Source organism: Oncorhynchus tshawytscha, unplaced genomic scaffold, assembly GCF_018296145.1.
Source record: "Oncorhynchus tshawytscha isolate Ot180627B unplaced genomic scaffold, Otsh_v2.0 Un_contig_1305_pilon_pilon, whole genome shotgun sequence".
Lineage (NCBI taxonomy): Eukaryota > Metazoa > Chordata > Actinopteri > Salmoniformes > Salmonidae > Oncorhynchus > Oncorhynchus tshawytscha.
The window spans coordinates 1-24,587 of NW_024607855.1; the positions used below are offsets into that span (position 1 = coordinate 1).

Genomic DNA, 24,587 nt, shown 5'->3' on the forward strand with positions numbered 1-24,587 from the left:
GACTGTATAAATACCAGGCCTGTCTAAATGACTGTATAAAGACCAGGCCTGTCAAATGACTGTACGGCTGTATAAATACCAGGCCTGTCTAAATGACTATGTAAAGACCAGGCCTGTCTAAATGCCTGTCTAAATGACTGTATAAATACCAGGCCTGTCTAAATGACTGTATAAAGACCAGGCCTGTCTAAATGACTGTATAAATACCAGGCCTGTCTAAATGACTGTATAAAGACCAGGCCTGTCTAAATGACTGTATAAATACCAGGCCTGTCTAAATGACTGTATAAATACCAGGCCTGTCTAAATGACTGTATAAATACCAGGCCTGTCTAAATGACTGTATAAATACCAGGCCTGTCTAAATGACTGTATAAATGACCAGGCCTGTCTAAATGACTGTATAAAGACCATGCCTGTCTAAATGACTGTATAAAGACCAGGCCTGTCTAAATGACTGTATAAATACCAGGCCTGTCTAAATGACTGTATAAATACCAGGTCTGTCTAAATGACTGTATAAATACCAGGTCTGTCTAAATGACTGTATAAATACCAGGTCTGTCTAAATGACTGTATAAAGACCAGGCCTGTCTAAATGACTGTATAAATACCAGGCCTGTCTAAATGACTGTATAAAGACCAGGCCTGTCTAAATGACTGTCTAAGTACCAGGCCTGTCTAAATGACTGTATAAAGACCAGGCCTGTCTAAATGACTGTATAAAGACCAGGCCTGTCTAAATGACTATATAAATACCAGGCCTGTCTAAATGACTGTATAAATACCAGGCCTGTCTAAATGACTGTATAAAGACCAGGCCTGTCTAAATGACTGTATAAAGACCAGGCCTGTCTAAATGACTGTATAAATACCAGGCCTGTCTAAATGACTGTATAAAGACCAGGCCTGTCTAAATGACTGTTTAAAGACCAGGCCTGTCTAAATGACTGTATAAATACCAGGCCTGTCTAAGTCTAAGGCCATGGACTCAGATCCTCCCGATGCTCCGGTGCGAGGTTGGACGTGGACTCACTGTAAAGGATGGGCTCAGGGCGATCGAGTTCCTGGTCGGGTGGAGGTGTCTGCCTCGGATAGGTTATAGATGAGGAGGTAAGGGAGGATGGCAAAGTCAGATCCATAACTTTGGGATAAAATAGAACCGTAAAATTGTACCGTGCGGCGGCAGGTAGCCTAGTGGTTAGAGTGGAGGGATGGCAGGTAGCCTAGTGGTTAGAGTGGAGGGACGGCAGGTATACTAGTGGTTAGAGTGTAGGGACGGCAGGTAGCCTAGTGGTTAGAGTGGAGGGACGGCAGGTAGCCTAGTGGGAGGGAGTGGAGGGACGGCAGGTAGCCTAGTGGTTAGAGTGGAGGGACGGCAGGTAGCCTAGTGGTTAGAGTGGAGGGACTGCAGGTAGCCTAGTGGTTAGAGTGTAGGGACTGCAGGTAGCCTAGTGGTTAGAGTGTAGGGACGGCAGGTAGCCTAGTGGTTAGAGTGTAGGGATGGCAGGTAGCCTAGTGGTTAGAGTGGAGGGCGGTAGGTAGCCTAGTGGTTAGAGCGTTGGACTAGTAACCGAAAGGTTGCTAGATTGAATCCCCGAGCTGAGAAGTTAAAAATCTGTCATTCTGCCCCTGAACAAGGCAGTTAACCCACTGTTCCTAGACCAGTTAACCCACTGTTCCTACGCCGTCATTGTAAATAAGAATTTGTTCTTAAACTGACTTGTCTAGTTAAATAACGGTAAAATAAATAATTTTTAAATAATCTAAAGACAAGGCGAGCATGATCAATTGGTCCCTAAAGTAAAGGTAAAGCTGAGGGCATAAGGTTAATTAAGGTAGAAACCATTTCTCTGTGTTGGTTAATTAAGGTAGAAACTGTTTCTCTGTGTTTGGTTAATTAAGGTAGGCTATGTGTGTTAGATAGAAACTGTTTCTCTGTTGGTTAATTAAGGTAGAAACTGTTTCTCTGTGTTAGAGTTAATTAAGGTAGGCTATGTGTGTCAGGGATCGAAACTGTTTCTCTGTGTTGGTTAATTAAGGTAGGCTATGTGTGTCAGATAGAAACCGTTTCTCTGTTGGTTAATTATGGTAGAAACGGTTCTCTGTGTTGGTTAATTAAGGTAGAAACTGTTTCTCTGTGTTGGTTAATTAAGGTAGAAACTGTTTCTCTGTGTTGGTTAATTAAGGTAGGCTATGTGTCAGATAGAAACCGTTTCTCTGTGTTGGTTAATTAAGGTAGAAACTGTTTCTCTGTGTTGGTTAATTAAGGTAGGCTATCCCGTGTGTCAGATAGAAACTGTTTCTCTGTGTTGGTTAATTAAGGTAGGCTATGTGTGTCAGATAGAAACCGTTTCTCTGTACGCCGTTCATTATGGTAGAAACGGTTTCTCTGTGTTGGTTAATTAAGGTAGGCTATGTGTATCAGATAGAAACTGTTTCTCTGTGTTGGTTAATTAAGGTAGGCTATGTGGTCCCAGAAAGAAACCGTTTCTCTGTTGGTTAATTAAGGTAGTCTATGTGTGTCAGATAGAAACCGTTTCTCTGTTGGTTAATTAAGGTAGAAACTGTTTCTCTGTGTTGGTTAATTAAGGTAGAAACCGTTTCTCTGTTGGTTAATTAAGGTAGACTATGTGTGTCAGATAGAAACCGTTTCTCTGTTGGTTAATTAAGGTAGAAACCGTTTCTCTGTTGGTTAATTAAGGTAGTCTATGTGTGTCAGATAGAAACCGTTTCTCTGTGTTGGTTAATTAAGGTAGTCTATGTGTGTCAGATAGAAACCGTTTCTCTGTTGGTTAATTAAGGTAGAAACTGTTTCTCTATGTTGGTTAATTAAGGTAGGCTATGTGTGTCAGATAGAAACCGTTTCTCTGTTGGTTAATTAAGGTAGAAACCGTTTCTCTGTTGGTTAATTAAGGTAGTCTATGTGTAAGGTCAGATAGAAACCGTTTCTCTGTGTTGGTTAATTAAGGTAGTCTATGGCAGATAGAAACCGTTTCTCTGTGTTGGTTAATTAAGGTAGAAACTGTTTCTCTGTGTTGGTTAATTAAGGTAGAAACCGTTTCTCTGTTGGTTAATTAAGGTAGGCTATGTGTGTCAGATAGAAACTGTTTCTCTGTTGGTTAATTAAGGTAGAAACTGTTTCTCTGTTGGTTAATTAAAGGTAGAAACCGTTTCTCTGTTGGTTAATTAAGGTAGACTATGTGTGTCAGATAGAAACCGTTTCTCTGTTGGTTAATTAAGGTAGGCTATGTGTGTCAGATAGAAACCGTTTCTCTGTGTTGGTTAATTAAGGTAGACTATGTGTGTCAGATAGAAACTGTTTCTCTGTGTTGGTTAATTAAGGTAGAAACTGTTTCTCTGTGTTGGTTAATTAAGGTAGACTATGTGTGTCAGATAGAAACCGTTTCTCTGTGTTGGTTAATTAAGGTAGACTATGTGTGTCAGATAGAAACCGTTTCTCTGTGTTGGTTAATTAAGGTAGACTATGTGTGTCAGGTAGAAACCGTTTCTCTGTTGGTTAATTAAGGTAGAAACTGTTTCTCTGTGTTGGTTAATTAAGGTAGAAACTGTTTCTCTGTGTTGGTTAATTAAGGTAGAAACCGTTTCTCTGTTGGTTAATTAAGGTAGACTATGTGTGTCAGATAGAAACTGCTTCTCTGTTGGTTAATTAAGGTAGAAACTGTTTCTCTGTGTTGGTTAATTAAGGTAGACTATGTGTCAGATAGAAACCGTTTCTCTGTTGGTTAATTAAGGTAGTCTATGTGTGTCAGATAGAAACCGTTTCTCTGTTGGTTAATTAAGGTAGAAACTGTTTCTCTGTGTTGGTTAATTAAGGTAGAAACCGTTTCTCTGTTGGTTAATTAAGGTAGACTATGTGTGTCAGATAGAAACCGTTTCTCTGTTGGTTAATTAAGGTAGAAACCGTTTCTCTGTTGGTTAATTAAGGTAGTCTATGTGTGTCAGATAGAAACCGTTTCTCTGTGTTGGTTAATTAAGGTAGTCTATGTGTGTCAGATAGAAACCGTTTCTCTGTTGGTTAATTAAGGTAGAAACTGTTTCTCTATGTTGGTTAATTAAGGTAGGCTATGTGTGTCAGATAGAAACCGTTTCTCTGTTGGTTAATTAAGGTAGAAACCGTTTCTCTGTTGGTTAATTAAGGTAGTCTATGTGTGTCAGATAGAAACCGTTTCTCTGTGTTGGTTAATTAAGGTAGAAACTGTTTCTCTGTGTTGGTTAATTAAGGTAGAAACTGTTTCTCTGTGTTGGTTAATTAAGGTAGAAACCGTTTCTCTGTTGGTTAATTAAGGTAGACTATGTGTGTCAGATAGAAACCGTTTCTCTGTTGGTTAATTAAGGTAGAAACCGTTTCTCTGTTGGTTAATTAAGGTAGAAACCGTTTCTCTGTTGGTTAATTAAGGTAGACTATGTGTGTCAGATAGAAACCGTTTCTCTGTTGGTTAATTAAGGTAGGCTATGTGTGTCAGATAGAAACCGTTTCTCTGTGTTGGTTAATTAAGGTAGACTATGTGTGTCAGATAGAAACTGTTTCTCTGTGTTGGTTAATTAAGGTAGAAACTGTTTCTCTGTGTTGGTTAATTAAGGTAGACTATGTGTGTCAGATAGAAACCGTTTCTCTGTGTTGGTTAATTAAGGTAGACTATGTGTGTCAGATAGAAACCGTTTCTCTGTGTTGGTTAATTAAGGTAGACTATGTGTGTCAGGTAGAAACCGTTTCTCTGTTGGTTAATTAAGGTAGAAACTGTTTCTCTGTGTTGGTTAATTAAGGTAGAAACTGTTTCTCTGTGTTGGTTAATTAAGGTAGAAACCGTTTCTCTGTTGGTTAATTAAGGTAGACTATGTGTCAGATAGAAACTGCTTCTCTGTTGGTTAATTAAGGTAGAAACTGTTTCTCTGTGTTGGTTAATTAAGGTAGACTATGTGTCAGATAGAAACCGTTTCTCTGTTGGTTAATTAAGGTAGAAACTGTTTCTCTGTGTTGGTTAATTAAGGTAGACTATGTGTGTCAGATAGAAACCGTTTCTCTGTTGGTTAATTAAGGTAGAAACTGTTTCTCTGTGTTGGTTAATTAAGGTAGACTATGTGTGTCAGATAGAAACCGTTTCTCTGTTGGTTAATTAAGGTAGAAACTGTTTCTCTGCTGGTTAATTAAGGTAGAAACTGTTTCTCTGCTGGTTAATTAAGGTAGAAACTGTTTCTCTGTTGGTTAATTAAGGTAGACTATGTGTGTCAGATAGAAACTGTTTCTCTGTTGGTTAATTAAGGTAGACTATGTGTGTCAGATAGAAACTGTTTCTCTGCTGGTTAATTAAGGTAGAAACTGTTTCTCTGTGTTGGTTAATTAAGGTAGAAACTGTTTCTCTGTTGGTTAATTAAGGTAGACTATGTGTGTCAGATAGAAACTGTTTCTCTGCTGGTTAATTAAGGTAGAAACTGTTTCTCTGTGTTGGTTAATTAAGGTAGACTATGTGTGTCAGATAGAAACTGTTTCTCTGCTGGTTAATTAAGGTAGACTATGTGTGTCAGATAGAAACTGTTTCTCTGTGTTGGTTAATTAAGGTAGACTATGTGTGTCAGATAGAAACTGTTTCTCTGTGTTGGTTAATTAAGGTAGGCTATGTGTGTCAGATAGAAACTGTTTCTCTGTTGGTTAATTAAGGTAGAAACTGTTTCTCTGTTGGTTAATTAAGGTAGAAACTGTTTCTCTGCTGGTTAATTAAGGTAGAAACTGTTTCTCTGCTGGTTAATTAAGGTAGAAACTGTTTCTCTGCTGGTTAATTAAGGTAGAAACTGTTTCTCTGCTGGTTAATTAAGGTAGAAACTGTTTCTCTGCTGGTTAATTAAGGTAGAAACTGTTTCTCTGCTGGTTAATTAAGGTAGAAACTGTTTCTCTGCTGGTTAATTAAGGTAGAAACTGTTTCTCTGTTGGTTAATTAAGGTAGAAACTGTTTCTCTGTTGGTTAATTAAGGTAGAAACCGTTTCTCTGTTGGTTAATTAAGGTAGACTATGTGTGTCAGATAGAAACCGTTTCTCTGTTGGTTAATTAAGGTAGAAACCGTTTCTCTGTTGGTTAATTAAGGTAGAAACCGTTTCTCTGTTGGTTAATTAAGGTAGAAACTGTTTCTCTGTTGGTTAATTAAGGTAGAAACTGTTTCTCTGTTGGTTAATTAAGGTAGAAACCGTTTCTCTGTTGGTTAATTAAGGTAGACTATGTGTGTCAGATAGAAACCGTTTCTCTGTTGGTTAATTAAGGTAGAAACCGTTTCTCTGTTGGTTAATTAAGGTAGAAACCGTTTCTCTGTGTTGGTTAATTAAGGTAGACTATGTGTGTCAGATAGAAACTGTTTCTCTGTGTTGGTTAATTAAGGTAGGCTATGTGTGTCAGATAGAAACTGTTTCTCTGCTGGTTAATTAAGGTAGAAACTGTTTCTCTGCTGGTTAATTAAGGTAGAAACTGTTTCTCTGTTGGTTAATTAAGGTAGAAACTGTTTCTCTGTTGGTTAATTAAGGTAGAAACTGTTTCTCTGTGTTGGTTAATTAAGGTAGACTATGTGTGTCAGATAGAAACTGTTTCTCTGTTGGTTAATTAAGGTAGACTATGTGTGTCAGATAGAAACTGTTTCTCTGCTGGTTAATTAAGGTAGAAACTGTTTCTCTGCGGGTTAATTAAGGTAGAAACTGTTTCTCTGTGTTGGTTAATTAAGGTAGGCTATGTGTGTCAGATAGAAACTGTTTCTCTGTGTTGGTTAATTAAGGTAGGCTATGTGTGTCAGATAGAAACTGTTTCTCTGCTGGTTAATTAAGGTAGAAACTGTTTCTCTGCTGGTTAATTAAGGTAGAAACTGTTTCTCTGTGTTGGTTAATTAAGGTAGACTATGTGTCAGATAGAAACTGTTTCTCTGTGTTGGTTAATTAAGGTAGACTATGTGTGTCAGATAGAAACTGTTTCTCTGTGTTGGTTAATTAAGGTAGACTATGTGTGTCAGATAGAAACCGTTTCTCTGTTGGTTAATTAAGGTAGAAACTGTTTCTCTGCTGGTTAATTAAGGTAGAAACTGTTTCTCTGCTGGTTAATTAAGGTAGACTATGTGTGTCAGATAGAAACCGTTTCTCTGTTGGTTAATTAAGGTAGACTATGTGTGTCAGATAGAAACTGTTTCTCTGCTGGTTAATTAAGGTAGACTATGTGTGTCAGATAGAAACTGTTTCTCTGCTGGTTAATTAAGGTAGACTATGTGTGTCAGATAGAAACTGTTTCTCTGTTGGTTAATTAAGGTAGACTATGTGTGTCAGATAGAAACTGTTTCTCTGTTGGTTAATTAAGGTAGAAACTGTTTCTCTGTGTTGGTTAATTAAGGTAGGCTATGTGTGTCAGATAGAAACCGTTTCTCTGTTGGTTAATTAAGGTAGTCTATGTGTCAGATAGAAACCGTTTCTCTGTTGGTTAATTAAGGTAGAAACTGTTTCTCTGTTGGTTAATTAAGGTAGAAACTGTTTCTCTGTGTTGGTTAATTAAGGTAGACTATGTGTGTCAGAGAAACCGTTTCTCTGTGTTGGTTAATTAAGGTAGTCTATGTGTCAGATAGAAACCGTTTCTCTGTTGGTTAATTAAGGTAGAAACTGTTTCTCTGTGTTGGTTAATTAAGGTAGAAACCGTTTCTCTGTTGGTTAATTAAGGTAGGCTATGTGTGTCAGATAGAAACTGTTTCTCTGTGTTGGTTAATTAAGGTAGACTATGTGTGTCAGATAGAAACTGTTTCTCTGTGTTGGTTAATTAAGGTAGACTATGTGTGTCAGATAGAAACTGTTTCTCTGTGTTGGTTAATTAAGGTAGACTATGTGTGTCAGATAGAAACCGTTTCTCTGTTGGTTAATTAAGGTAGAAACTGTTTCTCTGCTGGTTAATTAAGGTAGAAACTGTTTCTCTGCTGGTTAATTAAGGTAGACTATGTGTGTCAGATAGAAACTGTTTCTCTGCTGGTTAATTAAGGTAGACTATGTGTGTCAGATAGAAACTGTTTCTCTGTGTTGGTTAATTAAGGTAGAAACTGTTTCTCTGTTGGTTAATTAAGGTAGACTATGTGTGTCAGATAGAAACTGTTTCTCTGTGTTGGTTAATTAAGGTAGAAACTGTTTCTCTGTTGGTTAATTAAGGTAGACTATGTGTGTCAGATAGAAACTGTTTCTCTGCTGGTTAATTAAGGTAGACTATGTGTGTCAGATAGAAACTGTTTCTCTGCTGGTTAATTAAGGTAGACTATGTGTGTCAGATAGAAACTGTTTCTCTGTGTTGGTTAATTAAGGTAGAAACTGTTTCTCTGTTGGTTAATTAAGGTAGACTATGTGTGTCAGATAGAAACTGTTTCTCTGTGTTGGTTAATTAAGGTAGGCTATGTGTGTCAGATAGAAACTGTTTCTCTGTTGGTTAATTAAGGTAGAAACTGTTTCTCTGCTGGTTAATTAAGGTAGAAACTGTTTCTCTGCTGGTTAATTAAGGTAGAAACTGTTTCTCTGCTGGTTAATTAAGGTAGAAACTGTTTCTCTGCTGGTTAATTAAGGTAGAAACTGTTTCTCTGCTGGTTAATTAAGGTAGAAACTGTTTCTCTGCTGGTTAATTAAGGTAGAAACTGTTTCTCTGTTGGTTAAGGTAGAAACTGTTTCTCTGTGTTGGTTAATTAAGGTAGACTATGTGTGTCAGAGAAACTGTTTCTCTGTGTTGGTTAATTAAGGTAGACTATGTGTGTCAGATAGAAACTGTTTCTCTGTTGGTTAATTAAGGTAGAAACTGTTTCTCTGTGTTGGTTAATTAAGGTAGACTATGTGTGTCAGATAGAAACTGTTTCTCTGTGTTGGTTAATTAAGGTAGACTATGTGTGTCAGATAGAAACTGTTTCTCTGCTGGTTAATTAAGGTAGAAACTGTTTCTCTGCGGGTTAATTAAGGTAGAAACTGTTTCTCTGTGTTGGTTAATTAAGGTAGACTATGTGTCAGATAGAAACTGTTTCTCTGCTGGTTAATTAAGGTAGACTATGTGTGTCAGATAGAAACTGTTTCTCTGTGTTGGTTAATTAAGGTAGACTATGTGTGTCAGATAGAAACTGTTTCTCTGTGTTGGTTAATTAAGGTAGACTAGGTGTGTCAGATAGAAACTGTTTCTCTGCTGGTTAATTAAGGTAGACTATGTGTGTCAGATAGAAACCGTTTCTCTGTGTTGGTTAATTAAGGTAGAAACTGTTTCTCTGTGTTGGTTAATTAAGGTAGGCTATGTGTGTCAGATAGAAACCGTTTCTCTGTGTTGGTTAATTAAGGTAGTCTATGTGTGTCAGATAGAAACCGTTTCTCTGTGTTGGTTAATTAAGGTAGTCTATGTGTGTCAGAAACTGTTTCTCTGTGTTGGTTAATTAAGGTAGAAACCGTTTCTCTGTTGGTTAATTAAGGTAGACTGTGTGTCAGATAGAAACCGTCTCTCTGTTGGTTAATTAAGGTAGAAACTGTTTCTCTGTGTTGGTTAATTAAGGTAGACTATGTGTGTCAGATAGAAACCGTTTCTCTGTGTTGGTTAATTAAGGTAGTCTATGTGTGTCAGAAACCGTTTCTCTGTTGGTTAATTAAGGTAGAAACTGTTTCTCTGTGTTGGTTAATTAAGGTAGTCTATGTGTGTCAGATAGAAACCGTTTCTCTGTGTTGGTTAATTAAGGTAGTCTATGTGTGTCAGAAACTGTTTCTCTGTGTTGGTTAATTAAGGTAGAAACCGTTTCTCTGTTGGTTAATTAAGGTAGACTGTGTGTCAGATAGAAACCGTCTCTCTGTTGGTTAATTAAGGTAGAAACTGTTTCTCTGTGTTGGTTAATTAAGGTAGACTATGTGTGTCAGATAGAAACCGTTTCTCTGTGTTGGTTAATTAAGGTAGACTATGTGTGTCAGATAGAAACCGTTTCTCTGTTGGTTAATTAAGGTAGGCTATGTGTGTCAGATAGAAACCGTTTCTCTGTTGGTTAATTAAGGTAGAAACTGTTTCTCTGTGTTGGTTAATTAAGGTAGAAACTGTTTCTCTGTTGGTTAATTAAGGTAGACTATGTGTGTCAGATAGAAACTGTTTCTCTGCTGGTTAATTAAGGTAGAAACTGTTTCTCTGTGTTGGTTAATTAAGGTAGACTATGTGTGTCAGATAAACTGTTTCTCTGTGTTGGTTAATTAAGGTAGAAACTGTTTCTCTGTTGGTTAATTAAGGTAGACTATGTGTGTCAGATAGAAACTGTTTCTCTGTGTTGGTTAATTAAGGTAGACTATGTGTGTCAGATAGAAACTGTTTCTCTGTTGGTTAATTAAGGTAGAAACTGTTTCTCTGTTGGTTAATTAAGGTAGAAACTGTTTCTCTGTGTTGGTTAATTAAGGTAGAAACTGTTTCTCTGGTTAATTAAGGTAGACTATGTGTGTCAGGTAGAAACCGTGTCTCTGTTGGTTAATTAAGGTAGAAACTGTTTCTCTGTGTTGGTTAATTAAGGTAGAAACTGTTTCTCTGTGTTGGTTAATTAAGGTAGACTATGTGTGTCAGATAGAAACCGTTTCTCTGTTGGTTAATTAAGGTAGAAACTGTTTCTCTGTGTTGGTTAATTAAGGTAGACTGTGTGTGTCAGATAGAAACTGTTTCTCTGCTGGTTAATTAAGGTAGACTATGTGTGTCAGATAGAAACTGTTTCTCTGTGTTGGTTAATTAAGGTAGAAACTGTTTCTCTGTGTTGGTTAATTAAGGTAGAAACTGTTTCTCTGATGGTTAATTAAGTTAGACTATGTGTGTCAGATAGAAACTGTTTCTCTGCTGGTTAATTAAGGTAGAAACTGTTTCTCTGTGTTGGTTAATTAAGGTAGACTGTGTGTCAGATAGAAACTGTTTCTCTGCTGGTTAATTAAGGTAGACTATGTGTGTCAGATAGAAACTGTTTCTCTGTGTTGGTTAATTAAGGTAGAAACTGTTTCTCTGTTGGTTAATTAAGGTAGACTATGTGTGTCAGATAGAAACTGTTTCTCTGTGTTGGTTAATTAAGGTAGGCTATGTGTGTCAGATAGAAACTGTTTCTCTGCTGGTTAATTAAGGTAGACTATGTGTGTCAGATAGAAACTGTTTCTCTGTTGGTTAATTAAGGTAGAAACTGTTTCTCTGTTGGTTAATTAAGGTAGAAACTGTTTCTCTGCTGGTTAATTAAGGTAGAAACTGTTTCTCTGCTGGTTAATTAAGGTAGAAACTGTTTCTCTGCTGGTTAATTAAGGTAGAAACTGTTTCTCTGCTGGTTAATTAAGGTAGAAACTGTTTCTCTGCTGGTTAATTAAGGTAGAAACTGTTTCTCTGCTGGTTAATTAAGGTAGAAACTGTTTCTCTGTTGGTTAATTAAGGTAGAAACCGTTTCTCTGTTGGTTAATTAAGGTAGAAACCGTTTCTCTGTTGGTTAATTAAGGTAGAAACCGTTTCTCTGTTGGTTAATTAAGGTAGAAACTGTTTCTCTGTTGGTTAATTAAGGTAGAAACTGTTTCTCTGTTGGTTAATTAAGGTAGAAACTGTTTCTCTGTTGGTTAATTAAGGTAGAAACCGTTTCTCTGTTGGTTAATTAAGGTAGGCTATGTGTGTCAGATAGAAACCGTTTCTCTGTTGGTTAATTAAGGTAGACTATGTGTGTCAGATAGAAACTGTTTCTCTGTGTTGGTTAATTAAGGTAGACTATGTGTGTCAGATAGAAACTGTTTCTCTGCTGGTTAATTAAGGTAGACTATGTGTGTCAGATAGAAACTGTTTCTCTGTGTTGGTTAATTAAGGTAGGCTATGTGTGTCAGATAGAAACTGTTTCTCTGCTGGTTAATTAAGGTAGAAACTGTTTCTCTGCTGGTTAATTAAGGTAGAAACTGTTTCTCTGTGTTGGTTAATTAAGGTAGACTATGTGTGTCAGATAGAAACTGTTTCTCTGCTGGTTAATTAAGGTAGACTATGTGTGTCAGAGAAACTGTTTCTCTGTGTTGGTTAATTAAGGTAGACTATGTGTGTCAGATAACTGTTTCTCTGTGTTGGTTAATTAAGGTAGACTATGTGTGTCAGATAGAAACTGTTTCTCTGTTGGTTAATTAAGGTAGAAACTGTTTCTCTGCTGGTTAATTAAGGTAGAAACTGTTTCTCTGTGTTGGTTAATTAAGGTAGAAACTGTTTCTCTGTGTTGGTTAATTAAGGTAGAAACTGTTTCTCTGTTGGTTAATTAAGGTAGACTATGTGTGTCAGATAGAAACTGTTTCTCTGTGTTGGTTAATTAAGGTAGGCTATGTGTGTCAGATAGAAACTGTTTCTCTGCTGGTTAATTAAGGTAGAAACTGTTTCTCTGCTGGTTAATTAAGGTAGAAACTGTTTCTCTGTGTTGGTTAATTAAGGTAGACTATGTGTGTCAGATAGAAACTGTTTCTCTGTGTTGGTTAATTAAGGTAGACTATGTGTGTCAGATAGAAACTGTTTCTCTGCTGGTTAATTAAGGTAGACTATGTGTGTCAGATAGAAACTGTTTCTCTGCTGGTTAATTAAGGTAGACTATGTGTGTCAGATAGAAACTGTTTCTCTGTGTTGGTTAATTAAGGTAGACTATGTGTGTCAGATAGAAACTGTTTCTCTGTGTTGGTTAATTAAGGTAGACTATGTGTGTCAGATAGAAACTGTTTCTCTGTTGGTTAATTAAGGAAGACTATGTGTGTCAGATAGAAACTGTTTCTCTGTTGGTTAATTAAGGTAGAAACTGTTTCTCTGTGTTGGTTAATTAAGGTAGGCTATGTGTGTCAGATAGAAACTGTTTCTCTGTGTTGGTTAATTAAGGTAGTCTATGTGTGTCAGATAGAAACCGTTTCTCTGTGTTGGTTAATTAAGGTAGTCTATGTGTGTCAGATAGAAACCGTTTCTCTGTGTTGGTTAATTAAGGTAGTCTATGTGTGTCAGATAGAAACCGTTTCTCTGTGTTGGTTAATTAAGGTAGAAACTGTTTCTCTGTGTTGGTTAATTAAGGTAGTCTATGTGTGTCAGATAGAAACCGTTTCTCTGTGTTGGTTAATTAAGGTAGTCTATGTGTGTCAGATAGAAACCGTTTCTCTGTGTTGGTTAATTAAGGTAGTCTATGTGTCAGATAGAAACCGTTTCTCTGTGTTGGTTAATTAAGGTAGAAACTGTTTCTCTGTGTTGGTTAATTAAGGTAGAAACCGTTTCTCTGTGTTGGTTAATTAAGGTAGTCTATGTGTGTCAGATAGAAACCGTTTCTCTGTGTTGGTTAATTAAGGTAGTCTATGTGTGTCAGATAGAAACCGTTTCTCTGTTGGTTAATTAAGGTAGAAACTGTTTCTCTGCTGGTTAATTAAGGTAGAAACTGTTTCTCTGCTGGTTAATTAAGGTAGAAACTGTTTCTCTGCTGGTTAAGTAAGGTAGAAACTGTTTCTCTGCTGGTTAATTAAGGTAGAAACTGTTTCTCTGCTGGTTAATTAAGGTAGAAACTGTTTCTCTGCTGGTTAATTAAGGTAGAAACTGTTTCTCTGCTGGTTAATTAAGGTAGACTATGTGTGTTAGATAGAAACCGTTTCTCTGTGTTGGTTAATTAAGGTAGACTATGTGTGTCAGAAACTGTTTCTCTGCTGGTTAATTAAGGTAGACTATGTGTGTCAGGTAGAAACTGTTTCTCTGTGTTGGTTAATTAAGGTAGACTATGTGTGTCAGATAGAAACTGTTTCTCTGTGTTGGTTAATTAAGGTAGAAACTGTTTCTCTGTTGGTTAATTAAGGTAGACTATGTGTGTCAGATAGAAACTGTTTCTCTGTGTTGGTTAATTAAGGTAGGCTATGTGTGTCAGATAGAAACCGTTTCTCTGTGTTGGTTAATTAAGGTAGACTATGTGTGTCAGATAGAAACCGTTTCTCTGTTGGTTAATTAAGGTAGAAACTGTTTCTCTGTGTTGGTTAATTAAGGTAGAAACCGTTTCTCTGTTGGTTAATTAAGGTAGGCTATGTGTGTCAGATAGAAACCGTTTCTCTGTTGGTTAATTAAGGTAGAAACCGTTTCTCTGTTGGTTAATTAAGGTAGAAACCTTTTCTCTGTTGGTTAATTAAGGTAGACTATGTGTGTTAGATAGAAACCGTTTCTCTGTTGGTTAATTAAGGTAGACTATGTGTGTCAGATAGAAACTGTTTCTCTGTGTTGGTTAATTAAGGTAGACTATGTGTGTCAGATAGAAACCGTTTCTCTGTTGGTTAATTAAGGTAGAAACTGTTTCTCTGTTGGTTAATTAAGGTAGACTATGTGTGTCAGATAGAAACTGTTTCTCTGTTGGTTAATTAAGGTAGACTATGTGTGTCAGATAGAAACTGTTTCTCTGCTGGTTAATTAAGGTAGACTATGTGTGTCAGATAGAAACTGTTTCTCTGTGTTGGTTAATTAAGGTAGAAACTGTTTCTCTGTGTTGGTTAATTAAGGTAGACTATGTGTGTCAGATAGAAACTGTTTCTCTGTGTTGGTTAATTAAGGTAGAAACTGTTTCTCTGTTGGTTAATTAAGGTAGACTATGTGTGTAAGGTAGAAACTGTTTCTCTGCTGGTTAATTAAGGTAGAAACTGTTTCTCTGCTGGTTAATTAAGGTAGAAACTGTTTCTCTGCTGGTTAATTAACGTAGAAACTGTTTCTCTGCTGGTTAATTAAGGTAGAAACTGTTTCTCTGCTGGTTAATTAAGGTAGAAACTGTTTCTCTGCTGGTTAATTAAGGTAGAAACTGTTTCTCTGCTGGTTAATTAAGGTAGAAACTGTTTCTCTGCTGGTTAATTAAGGTAGAAACTGTTTCTCTGTTGGTTAATTAAGGTAGAAACTGTTTCTCTGTGTTGGTTAATTAAGGTAGACTATGTGTGTCAGATAGAAACTGTTTCTCTGCTGGTTAATTAAGGTAGACTATGTGTGTCAGATAGAAACTGTTTCTCTGTGTTGGTTAATTAAGGTAGACTATGTGTGTCAGATAGAAACTGTTTCTCTGTGTTGGTTAATTAAGGTAGACTATGTGTGTCAGATAGAAACTGTTTCTCTGTTGGTTAATTAAGGTAGAAACTGTTTCTCTGTTGGTTAATTAAGGTAGAAACTGTTTCTCTGTGTTGGTTAATTAAGGTAGACTATGTGTGTCAGATAGAAACTGTTTCTCTGTGTTGGTTAATTAAGGTAGACTATGTGTGTCAGATAGAAACTGTTTCTCTGTTGGTTAATTAAGGTAGAAACCGTTTCTCTGTTGGTTAATTAAGGTAGACTATGTGTGTCAGATAGAAACCGTTTCTCTGTGTTGGTTAATTAAGGTAGTCTATGTGTGTCAGATAGAAACCGTTTCTCTGTTGGTTAATTAAGGTAGAAACTGTTTCTCTGCTGGTTAATTAAGGTAGAAACTGTTTCTCTGCTGGTTAAGTAAGGTAGAAACTGTTTCTCTGCTGGTTAATTAAGGTAGAAACTGTTTCTCTGCTGGTTAATTAAGTTAGACTATGTGTGTTACATAGAAACCGTTTCTCTGTGTTGGTTAATTAAGGTAGACTATGTGTGTCAGATAGAAACTGTTTCTCTGTTGGTTAATTAAGGTAGAAACTGTTTCTCTGCTGGTTAATTAAGGTAGAAACTGTTTCTCTGTGTTGGTTAATTAAGGTAGACTATGTGTGTCAGATAGAAACTGTTTCTCTGTGTTGGTTAATTAAGGTAGAAACTGTTTCTCTGTTGGTTAATTAAGGTAGACTATGTGTGTCAGATAGAAACTGTTTCTCTGTGTTGGTTAATTAAGGTAGGCTATGTGTGTCAGATAGAAACCGTTTCTCTGTGTTGGTTAATTAAGGTAGACTATGTGTGTCAGATAGAAACTGTTTCTCTGTTGGTTAATTAAGGTAGAAACTGTTTCTCTGTTGGTTAATTAAGGTAGAAACCGTTTCTCTGTTGGTTAATTAAGGTAGGCTATGTGTGTCAGATAGAAACCGTTTCTCTGTTGGTTAATTAAGGTAGAAACCGTTTCTCTGTTGGTTAATTAAGGTAGAAACCGTTTCTCTGTTGGTTAATTAAGGTAGAAACTGTTTCTCTGTTGGTTAATTAAGGTAGAAACTGTTTCTCTGTGTTGGTTAATTAAGGTAGACTATGTGTGTCAGATAGAAACTGTTTCTCTGTGTTGGTTAATTAAGGTAGACTATGTGTGTCAGATAGAAACCGTTTCTCTGTTGGTTAATTAAGGTAGAAACTGTTTCTCTGTGTTGGTTAATTAAGGTAGACTATGTGTGTCAGATAGAAACCGTTTCTCTGTTGGTTAATCAAGGTAGAAACTGTTTCTCTGTTGGTTAATTAAGGTAGACAATGTGTCAGATAGAAACTGTTTCTCTGTTGGTTAATTAAGGTAGACTATGTGTGTCAGATAGAAACTGTTTCTCTGCTGGTTAATTAAGGTAGACTATGTGTGTCAGATAGAAACTGTTTCTCTGTGTTGGTTAATTAAGGTAGAAACTGTTTCTCTGTTGGTTAATTAAGGTAGACTATGTGTGTCAGATAGAAACTGTTTCTCTGCTGGTTAATTAAGGTAGACTATGTGTGTCAGATAGAAACTGTTTCTCTGTGTTGGTTAATTAAGGTAGAAACTGTTTCTCTGTGTTGGTTAATTAAGGTAGACTATGTGTGTCAGATAGAAACTGTTTCTCTGTGTTGGTTAATTAAGGTAGAAACTGTTTCTCTGTTGGTTAATTAAGGTAGACTATGTGTGTCAGATAGAAACTGTTTCTCTGTGTTGGTTAATTAAGGTAGGCTATGTGTGTCAGATAGAAACTGTTTCTCTGTTGGTTAATTAAGGTAGAAACTGTTTCTCTGTTGGTTAATTAAGGTAGAAACTGTTTCTCTGCTGGTTAATTAAGGTAGAAACTGTTTCTCTGCTGGTTAATTAAGGTAGAAACTGTTTCTCTGCTGGTTAATTAAGGTAGAAACTGTTTCTCTGCTGGTTAATTAAGGTAGAAACTGTTTCTCTGCTGGTTAATTAAGGTAGAAACTGTTTCTCTGTGTTGGTTAATTAAGGTAGACTATGTGTCAGATAGAAACTGTTTCTCTGTGTTGGTTAATTAAGGTAGACTATGTGTGTCAGATAGAAACTGTTTCTCTGTTGGTTAATTAAGGTAGAAACTGTTTCTCTGTGTTGGTTAATTAAGGTAGACTATGTGTGTCAGATAGAAACTGTTTCTCTGTGTTGGTTAATTAAGGTAGAAACTGTTTCTCTGCTGGTTAATTAAGGTAGAAACTGTTTCTCTGTGTTGGTTAATTAAGGTAGACTATGTGTGTCAGATAGAAACTGTTTCTCTGTGTTGGTTAATTAAGGTAGACTATGTGTGTCAGATATAAACTGTTTCTCTGTTGGTTAATTAAGGTAGAAACTGTTTCTCTGTGTTGGTTAATTAAGGTAGACTATGTGTGTCAGATAGAAACTGTTTCTCTGTGTTGGTTAATTAAGGTAGACTATGTGTGTCAGATAGAAACTGTTTCTCTGCTGGTTAATTAAGGTAGAAACTGTTTCTCTGCTGGTTAATTAAGGTAGAAACTGTTTCTCTGCTGGTTAATTAAGGTAGAAACTGTTTCTCTGCTGGTTAATTAAGGTAGAAACTGTTTCTCTGCTGGTTAATTAAGGTAGAAACTGTTTCTCTGCTGGTTAATTAAGGTAGAAACTGTTTCTCTGCTGGTTAATTAAGGTAGAAACTGTTTCTCTGTGTTGGTTAATTAAGGTAGACTATGTGTGTCAGATAGAAACTGTTTCTCTGCTGGTTAATTAAGGTAGAAACTGTTTCTCTGCTGGTTAATTAAGGTAGAAACTGTTTCTCTGCTGGTTAATTAAGGTAGACTATGGTAGAAACTGTTTCTCTGCTGGTTAATTAAGGTAGAAACTGTTTCTCTGTGTTGGTTAATTAAGGTAGACTATGTGTGTCAGATAGAAACCGTTTCTCTGTTGGTTAATTAAGGTAGAAACTGTTTCTCTGTGTTGGTTAATTAAGGTAGACTATGTGTGTCAGATAGAAACCGTTTCTCTGTTGGTTAATCAAGGTAACATCTCTTAAACTCTGAACACTCTGATAGTTGAGAACCACAGCAGTTAATCCATTGTGACCGTCACAGAGACGACCATCCCTGTTACACTGTCCCAGGAAAAACGCGTGGTGGGACTTACTTATTGGTGGTGGATGAGATGAGTCTCTCCCCCGTCACAATGTAACGTGTTGCTTTTATTACAGCACCTTCACAAAGGATTCACACCCCTTGTCTTTTATACACGTTGTTGTGTTACAGGCTGGATTCAAAATGGATTCAATTTAGATGTTTAGTCACTGGTCTACACACCATACCCCATTATATCAAAGTGGAATTATGTTTACAAATGATTTAAACGCTGAAATGTCTTGAGTCAATAAGTATTCAACCCCTTTGTTATGGCAAGCCTAACTATGTTGAGGAGTAAACATTTGCTTAACAAGTCACATAATAAGTTGCATGGACTCACTCTGTGTGCAATAATAGTTTGTAAGGTGATTTTTTGAATGACTACCTCATCTCTGTACCCCAGACACACAATTATCTGTAAGGTCCCTCAGTTGAGCAGTGAATTTCAAACACAGATTCAACCACAAAGACCAAGGAGGTTGTCCAATACCTCGCAAAGAAGGGCACCTATTGGTAGACAGGGGGGGGAAGCAGACATTGAATATCCCTTTGAGCATGGTGAAGTTATTAATTATACAAACCTAAATGACAGCGTGAAATGAAGGAAGGCTGTACAGAATACAAAATATTCCAAAACATGCATCCTGTTTGCAATAAGATACTAAAGTAAAACTGCAAAAAAATGTGGCAAAGAAATTAACTTAATGTCCTGAATACAAAGCGTTATGTTTGGGGCAAATCCAATACAACACATTAATGAGTACCACACTTCATATTTTCAAGCATGGTGGTGGCTGCATCATGTTATGGGTATGCTTGTTATCGGCAAGGATTATGGAGATTTCAGGATAAAAATAAACAGAATAGAGCTAAGCACAAGCAAAATCCTAGATGAAAACCTTGTTCAGTCTGCTTTCTGACAGACACTGGGAGACAAATTCACCTCACAGCAGGACAATAACCTAAAACATAAGGCCAAATATATACTGGAGTTGCTAACCAAGAAGACAGTGAATGTTCCTGAGTGGACTAGTTACAGTCTTGACTTATATAGGCTTTAAAATCTATGGCAAGACTTGAAAATGGCTGTCTAGCAATGATCAATAACCAACTTGAGCTTGAAGAATTTAAAAAAAGAATAATGTGCAAATATTGTACAATCCAGGTGAGCAAACCTCTTAGAGACTTACCCAGAAAGACTCACAGCTGTAATCACTGCCAAATGTGATTCTAACATGTATTGAGGCTGGGTTTCTGTACAGCACTTTGTGACATCAGCTGATGTAAGAAGGGCTTTTTAAATAAACTTGATTGATTGATTATAAATACATTTGATTATTGACTCAGAGGTGGGAAAACCTATGTAAATGAGATATTTCTGTATTTCATTTTCAATACATTTGCTAAAAACATGTTTTCACTTTGTCATCATGGGTTACTGTGTGTAGATGGGTGTGGAGAAAAATCAATGGAATCCATTTTGAATTCAGGCTGTAACACAACAAAATGTGGAACAAGTGAAGGGGTGTGACTACTTTCTGAAGGCACTGCATCTGGCAAAACACTCGCAATATAAATCCAATCAATTCTAATAGTAGAAGTGTTGCCCCACCTAGCCCTGCACCCCCTGCCGTTACGCCCCTGTAGATAATCATCATATACGGGGAAACAGAATAATAGTAAAGCAGAATGATGCTGGAGCCTTTACCTGTTTCCAGGGTCTGGAGAAGTCATGCTCCTGGTGACGTAACACATCTTTAAGGGGATGTACCTCCTGTCCCCTGTAGGGACATGGTGGGGGGTGACGGGGACGTCACAGTGGGGGCTACCCAGCCTCGGGGACTCAGGTGGGGGCGTCTCCCAGCCTATCTCTGACACAGGAGAACCCTTCTTCACATAGGGGCTGGCTTCTCTCATGTACTTCACTGGGAATATGAGAGAGGAGAATTATGAGTAAGCTTTTTCACAACCTGTCTTGAGGCTGGCTTCCCTCATGTAGGTCACTGGACCAACAAGACAAAGGAATCATTTACTATGTTTTCATTGGTAGAAAGGTCACGCCTTTACTGCTGTTATGTTTGGTGAGGATAGTGCTAAGAGTCCTTGCCAACGTAACTTCAGTAGAGCTAGCTAGTGTCCTATAGAGGAGATTGACATGCAGACTCATAAAGTGACCCTGCTGTAACCCCACAATCTGTACCAGGCCGGTAGAGGTCCAAATATATTATACAGTTCTATTAGTGGTCCAGTTCTATTATACTAGTTCTATTAGTGGTCCAGTTCTATTAGTGGTCCAGTTCTATTAGTGGTCCAGTTCTATTAGTGGTCCAAATATATTATCCAGTTCTATTAGTGGTCCAAGTTCTATTAGTGGTCCAGTTCTATAGTGGTCCAGTTCTATTAGTGGTCCAGTTCTATTAGTGGTCCAGTTCTATTAGTGGTCCAGTTCTATTAGTGGTCCAGTTCTATTAGTGGTCCAGTTCTATTAGAGGTCCAGTTCTATTAGTGGTCCAGTTCTATTAGTGGTCCAGTTCTATTAGTGGTCCAGTTCTACTAGTGGTCCAGTTCTATTAGTGGTCCAGTTCTATTAGTGGTCCAGTTCTATTAGTGGTCCAGTTCTATTAGTGGTCCAGTTCTATTAGAGGTCCAGTTCTATTAGAGGTCCAGTTCTATTAGAGGTCCAGTTCTATTATACAGAGGTCCAGTTCTATTAGTGGTCCAGTTCTATTAGTGGTCCAGTTCTATTAGTGGTCCAGTTCTATTAGTTCTATTGGTCCAGTTCTATTAGTGGTCCAGTTCTATTAGTGGTCCAGTTCTATTAGTGGTCCAGTTCTATTAGTGGTCCAGTTCTATTGGTCCAGTTCTATTAGTGGTCCAGTTCTATTATACAGTTCTATTAGTGGTCCAGTTCTATTAGTGGTCCAGTTCTATTATACAGTTCTATTAGTGGTCCAGTTCTATTAGTGGTCCAGTTCTATTATACAGTTCTATTAGTGGTCCAGGTCCAGTTCTATTATACAGTTCTATTAGTGGTCCAGTTCTATTATACAGTTCTATTAGTGGTCCAGTTCTATTAGAGGTCCAGTTCTATTTATACAGTTCTATTAGTGGTCCAGTTCTATTAGTGGTCCAGTTCTATTAGTGGTCCAGTTCTGTTAGTGGTCCAGTTCTACTAGTGGTCCAGTTCTATTAGTGGTCCAGTTCTATTAGTGGTCCAGTTCTATTAGAGGTCCAGTTCTATTAGAGGTCCAGTTCTATTAGAGGTCCAGTTCATACAGTTATATTAGTGGTCCAGTTCCCAGTTCTTTAGTGGTCCACTTTCCAGTTCTATTAGTGGTCCAGTTCTATTACTCTATTAGTGGTCCAGATTAGTGGTCCACCTCCATGGTCCAGTTCTATTATACAGTTTATTAGTGGTCCAGTTGTTTAGTGGTCCAGGATTAGTTCTATTAGTGGTCCAGTTCAGTGGTCCAGTTCCAGTTCTATTAGTGGTACAGTTCTAAACTATACAGGATGTGGTCCAACCTAGTGGTCCAGTTCTATTATACAGCTGGTCCAGATTAGTGGTCCAGTCATTATAAGTAGTGGTCCAGTTCTATTAGTGGTCCAGTTCTATTACAGTTCTATTAGTGGTCCAGTTCTATTAGTGGTCCAGTTCTATTATACCAAAGAGTGGTCCAGTTCTATTAACTCTGGGTCCACATAGTGGTCCAGTTCATTTACAGTTCATTTGGTCCAGTTCTATTATACAGTTCTATTAGTGGTCCAGTTCTATTAGTGGTCCAGTTCACAATCTATTAGTGGTCCAGTTCTATTAGTGGTCCAGTTAAGTGGTCCAGTTCTATTAGTGGTCCAGTTCATTGATCAGTGGTCCAGTTCTATTAGTCAGTTCTATTAGTGGTCCAGTTCTATTACAGTTGAATACAGTTCTATTAGTGGTCCAGTTCTATTATTACCCTGCTATAAAGTTCAAAATGTATCCAGTTCTATTATACAGTTCTGTAGTGGTCCAGTTCTATTAGTGGTCCAGTTTAAAGTTCTATTAGTGGTCCAGTTCTATTAGTGGTCCAGTTCTATTAACACTATTAGTGGTCCAGTTCTATTATACAGTTCTATTAGTGGTCCAGTTCATTTACTCCAGTTCTGCAGTTCTATTAGTCCAGCTATTAGGGAGTTCTATTAGTGGTCCAGTTCCACCAATTAGTGGATCTGTCTGAGTGCATTACATCAATCTCTAAGTGGTCCAGTTCTATTAGTGGCATTATAGTTCTATTACAGAAATATATTAGGTTTTAACAGTTTATATTCCTAAACTATTATGGAGCTCTAAACGTGGTCCAGTTCTATGATGAACAGTTCTGGTCCAGTTCACTGTTCAGTTCTATTAGTGGTCAGTTCTATTAGTGGTCCAGTTCTATTAGTGGGAAGGTCCAGTTCACAGGATAACATGACAAAGATGTACTGAAAAGGTGTACAAACACAGACACAGGAGGTTGGTCCAGTTCTATTAGTGGTCCAGTTCTATTGGGGAGGACTATTAGGGCAGTTCTATTAGTGGTCCAGTTCTATTACTGGAGTGGAATCTATTAGTGGTCCAGAATGGTCCAGTTCAAATTACAGTTCAAACTACATGGTTTCCATGGTTTCCATCCGTTTGATGCCATTCCATTAACTCCATTCCGGCCATTATTATGAGCTGTCCTCTATTAGTGGTCCCTCAGAAAGGTCCTCCACAGTTCTATTAACAGTTCTATTAGTGGACAGGCCCTGTTCTTTAGTGGAATAGTGGTCCAGTTCTATTAAAGAAACCTCCACTGAAACACAGTTCTATTAGTGGTACAGGCCCTGTTCTTTAAGGTTCTATTAACAGTTCTATTAGTGGTCCAGTAAAGAAACCTCCACTGTCCAAATACAGTACAGGCCCTGTTCTTTATTAGTGGTCCAGAACAGTTCTATTAGTGGTCCAGAAACAGTTCTCCACTGAAACACTATTAGAGGTCCAGTACAGGCCCTATTATGTTCTTTAGTGGTCCAGAATTAACAGTTCTATTAGTGGTCCAAAGAAACCTCCACTGAAACACGTCCAGTACAGGCCCTGTTCAGTTTTTATGGAGCTATTAGTGGTCCAGTTCTATTATACAGTTCTATTAACGAAGGAGAATAAGTAAAGATCACTTCAAACTATGATGTGAAGCCAACATGAGAGATGAGAAAGGTATCAACATCTAACAGAAGTGTAAGACTATCATTATGACACAATCTGTGAATAGAAGCTGACAGATCTGGCAGACAAATAGGCCTACCTCTGCAAGGGCAGGGTATGAACAACAGTAGTCTTACTCCTGCAGAAGGAATTCCTTGCTGAAGCCCTTTCATCTAATCCTAAAGAGAAGTGGCATTATGTTGTAGTTTGGTGTCATTAGTTCAGGCGCCAGCTGGGACTGCATATTACATTCAGAAGGTGAGGTCATGACAAAGATGTACAGAACTCAGGAGGTTGGTGAATTCCTCTCTCGTTTGACTGGAGTGGAATCAGTGGAATCTCTCTCTGTCACTAATCGCTCCTATCTACTGGTACTGCTCTCTCCTATCTACTGGTTCTTCTTTCTTTAAGGAATGAATCTACTGGTTCTTCTAAAGAAACCTCCACTTCTACTGGTTCTGCTCTCTCCTTCCTATTGGCTCTGCTCTCTCCTATCTACTGGTTCTGCTCTCTCCTATCTACTGGTCTCTGCTCTCTCCTATCTACTGGTTCTGCTCTCTCCTATCTACTGGTTCTGCTCTCGCTCCTATCTACTGGTACTGCTCTCTCTGCCCTATCTACTGGTTCTGCTCTCTCTCCATCTACAGGGTTCTGCTCTCTCCTATCTACTGGTTCTGCTCTCTCCTATCTACGGGTTCTGCTCTCTATCTACTGGTTCCCTCTCTCCTTTACTGGTTCTCTCTCTCCTATCTACTGGTTCTCTCTCCTTCCTACTGGTTCTGCTCTCTCCTTCCTACTGGTTCTGCTCTCTCCTATCTACTGGTTCTGCTCTCTCCTATCTACTGGTTCTGCTCTCTCCTATCTACTGGTTCTGCTCTCCTATCTACTATCTACTGGTTCTGCTCTCTCCTTCCTACTGGTTCTGCTCTCTCCTTCCTACTGGTTCTGCTCTCTCCTATCTACTGGTTCTGCTCTCTCCTATCTACTGGTTCTGCTCTCTCCTATCTACTGGTTCTGCTCTCTCCTTCCTACTGGTTCTGCTCTCTCCTATCTACTGGTTCTGCTCTCTCCGATCTACTGGTTCTGCGCTCTCCGATCTACTGGTTCTGCTCTCTCCTATGTACTGGTTCTGCTCTCTCCTATCTACTGGTTCTGATCTCTCCTAT

At 37.8% G+C, this 24,587-nt stretch overlaps 1 protein-coding gene across 1 annotated transcript in view; it reads right to left on the reverse strand.

Moving 5' to 3' along the window:
* Positions 1-942: 942 nt before the first annotated feature.
* The window catches only part of LOC121842886 (beta-1-syntrophin-like), a 34,168-nt gene continuing 10,523 nt past the window's right edge, over positions 943-24,587 (reverse strand). Inside the window, exons 3-4 of the mRNA XM_042312681.1 lie at positions 19,927-20,143; positions 943-1,085 (exon numbers count right to left, since the gene is read on the reverse strand). Of these exons, the coding sequence (XP_042168615.1) occupies positions 992-1,085; positions 19,927-20,143 (311 nt within the window). The 3' untranslated portion in view covers positions 943-991. The remainder of the gene's footprint in view (positions 1,086-19,926; positions 20,144-24,587) is intronic.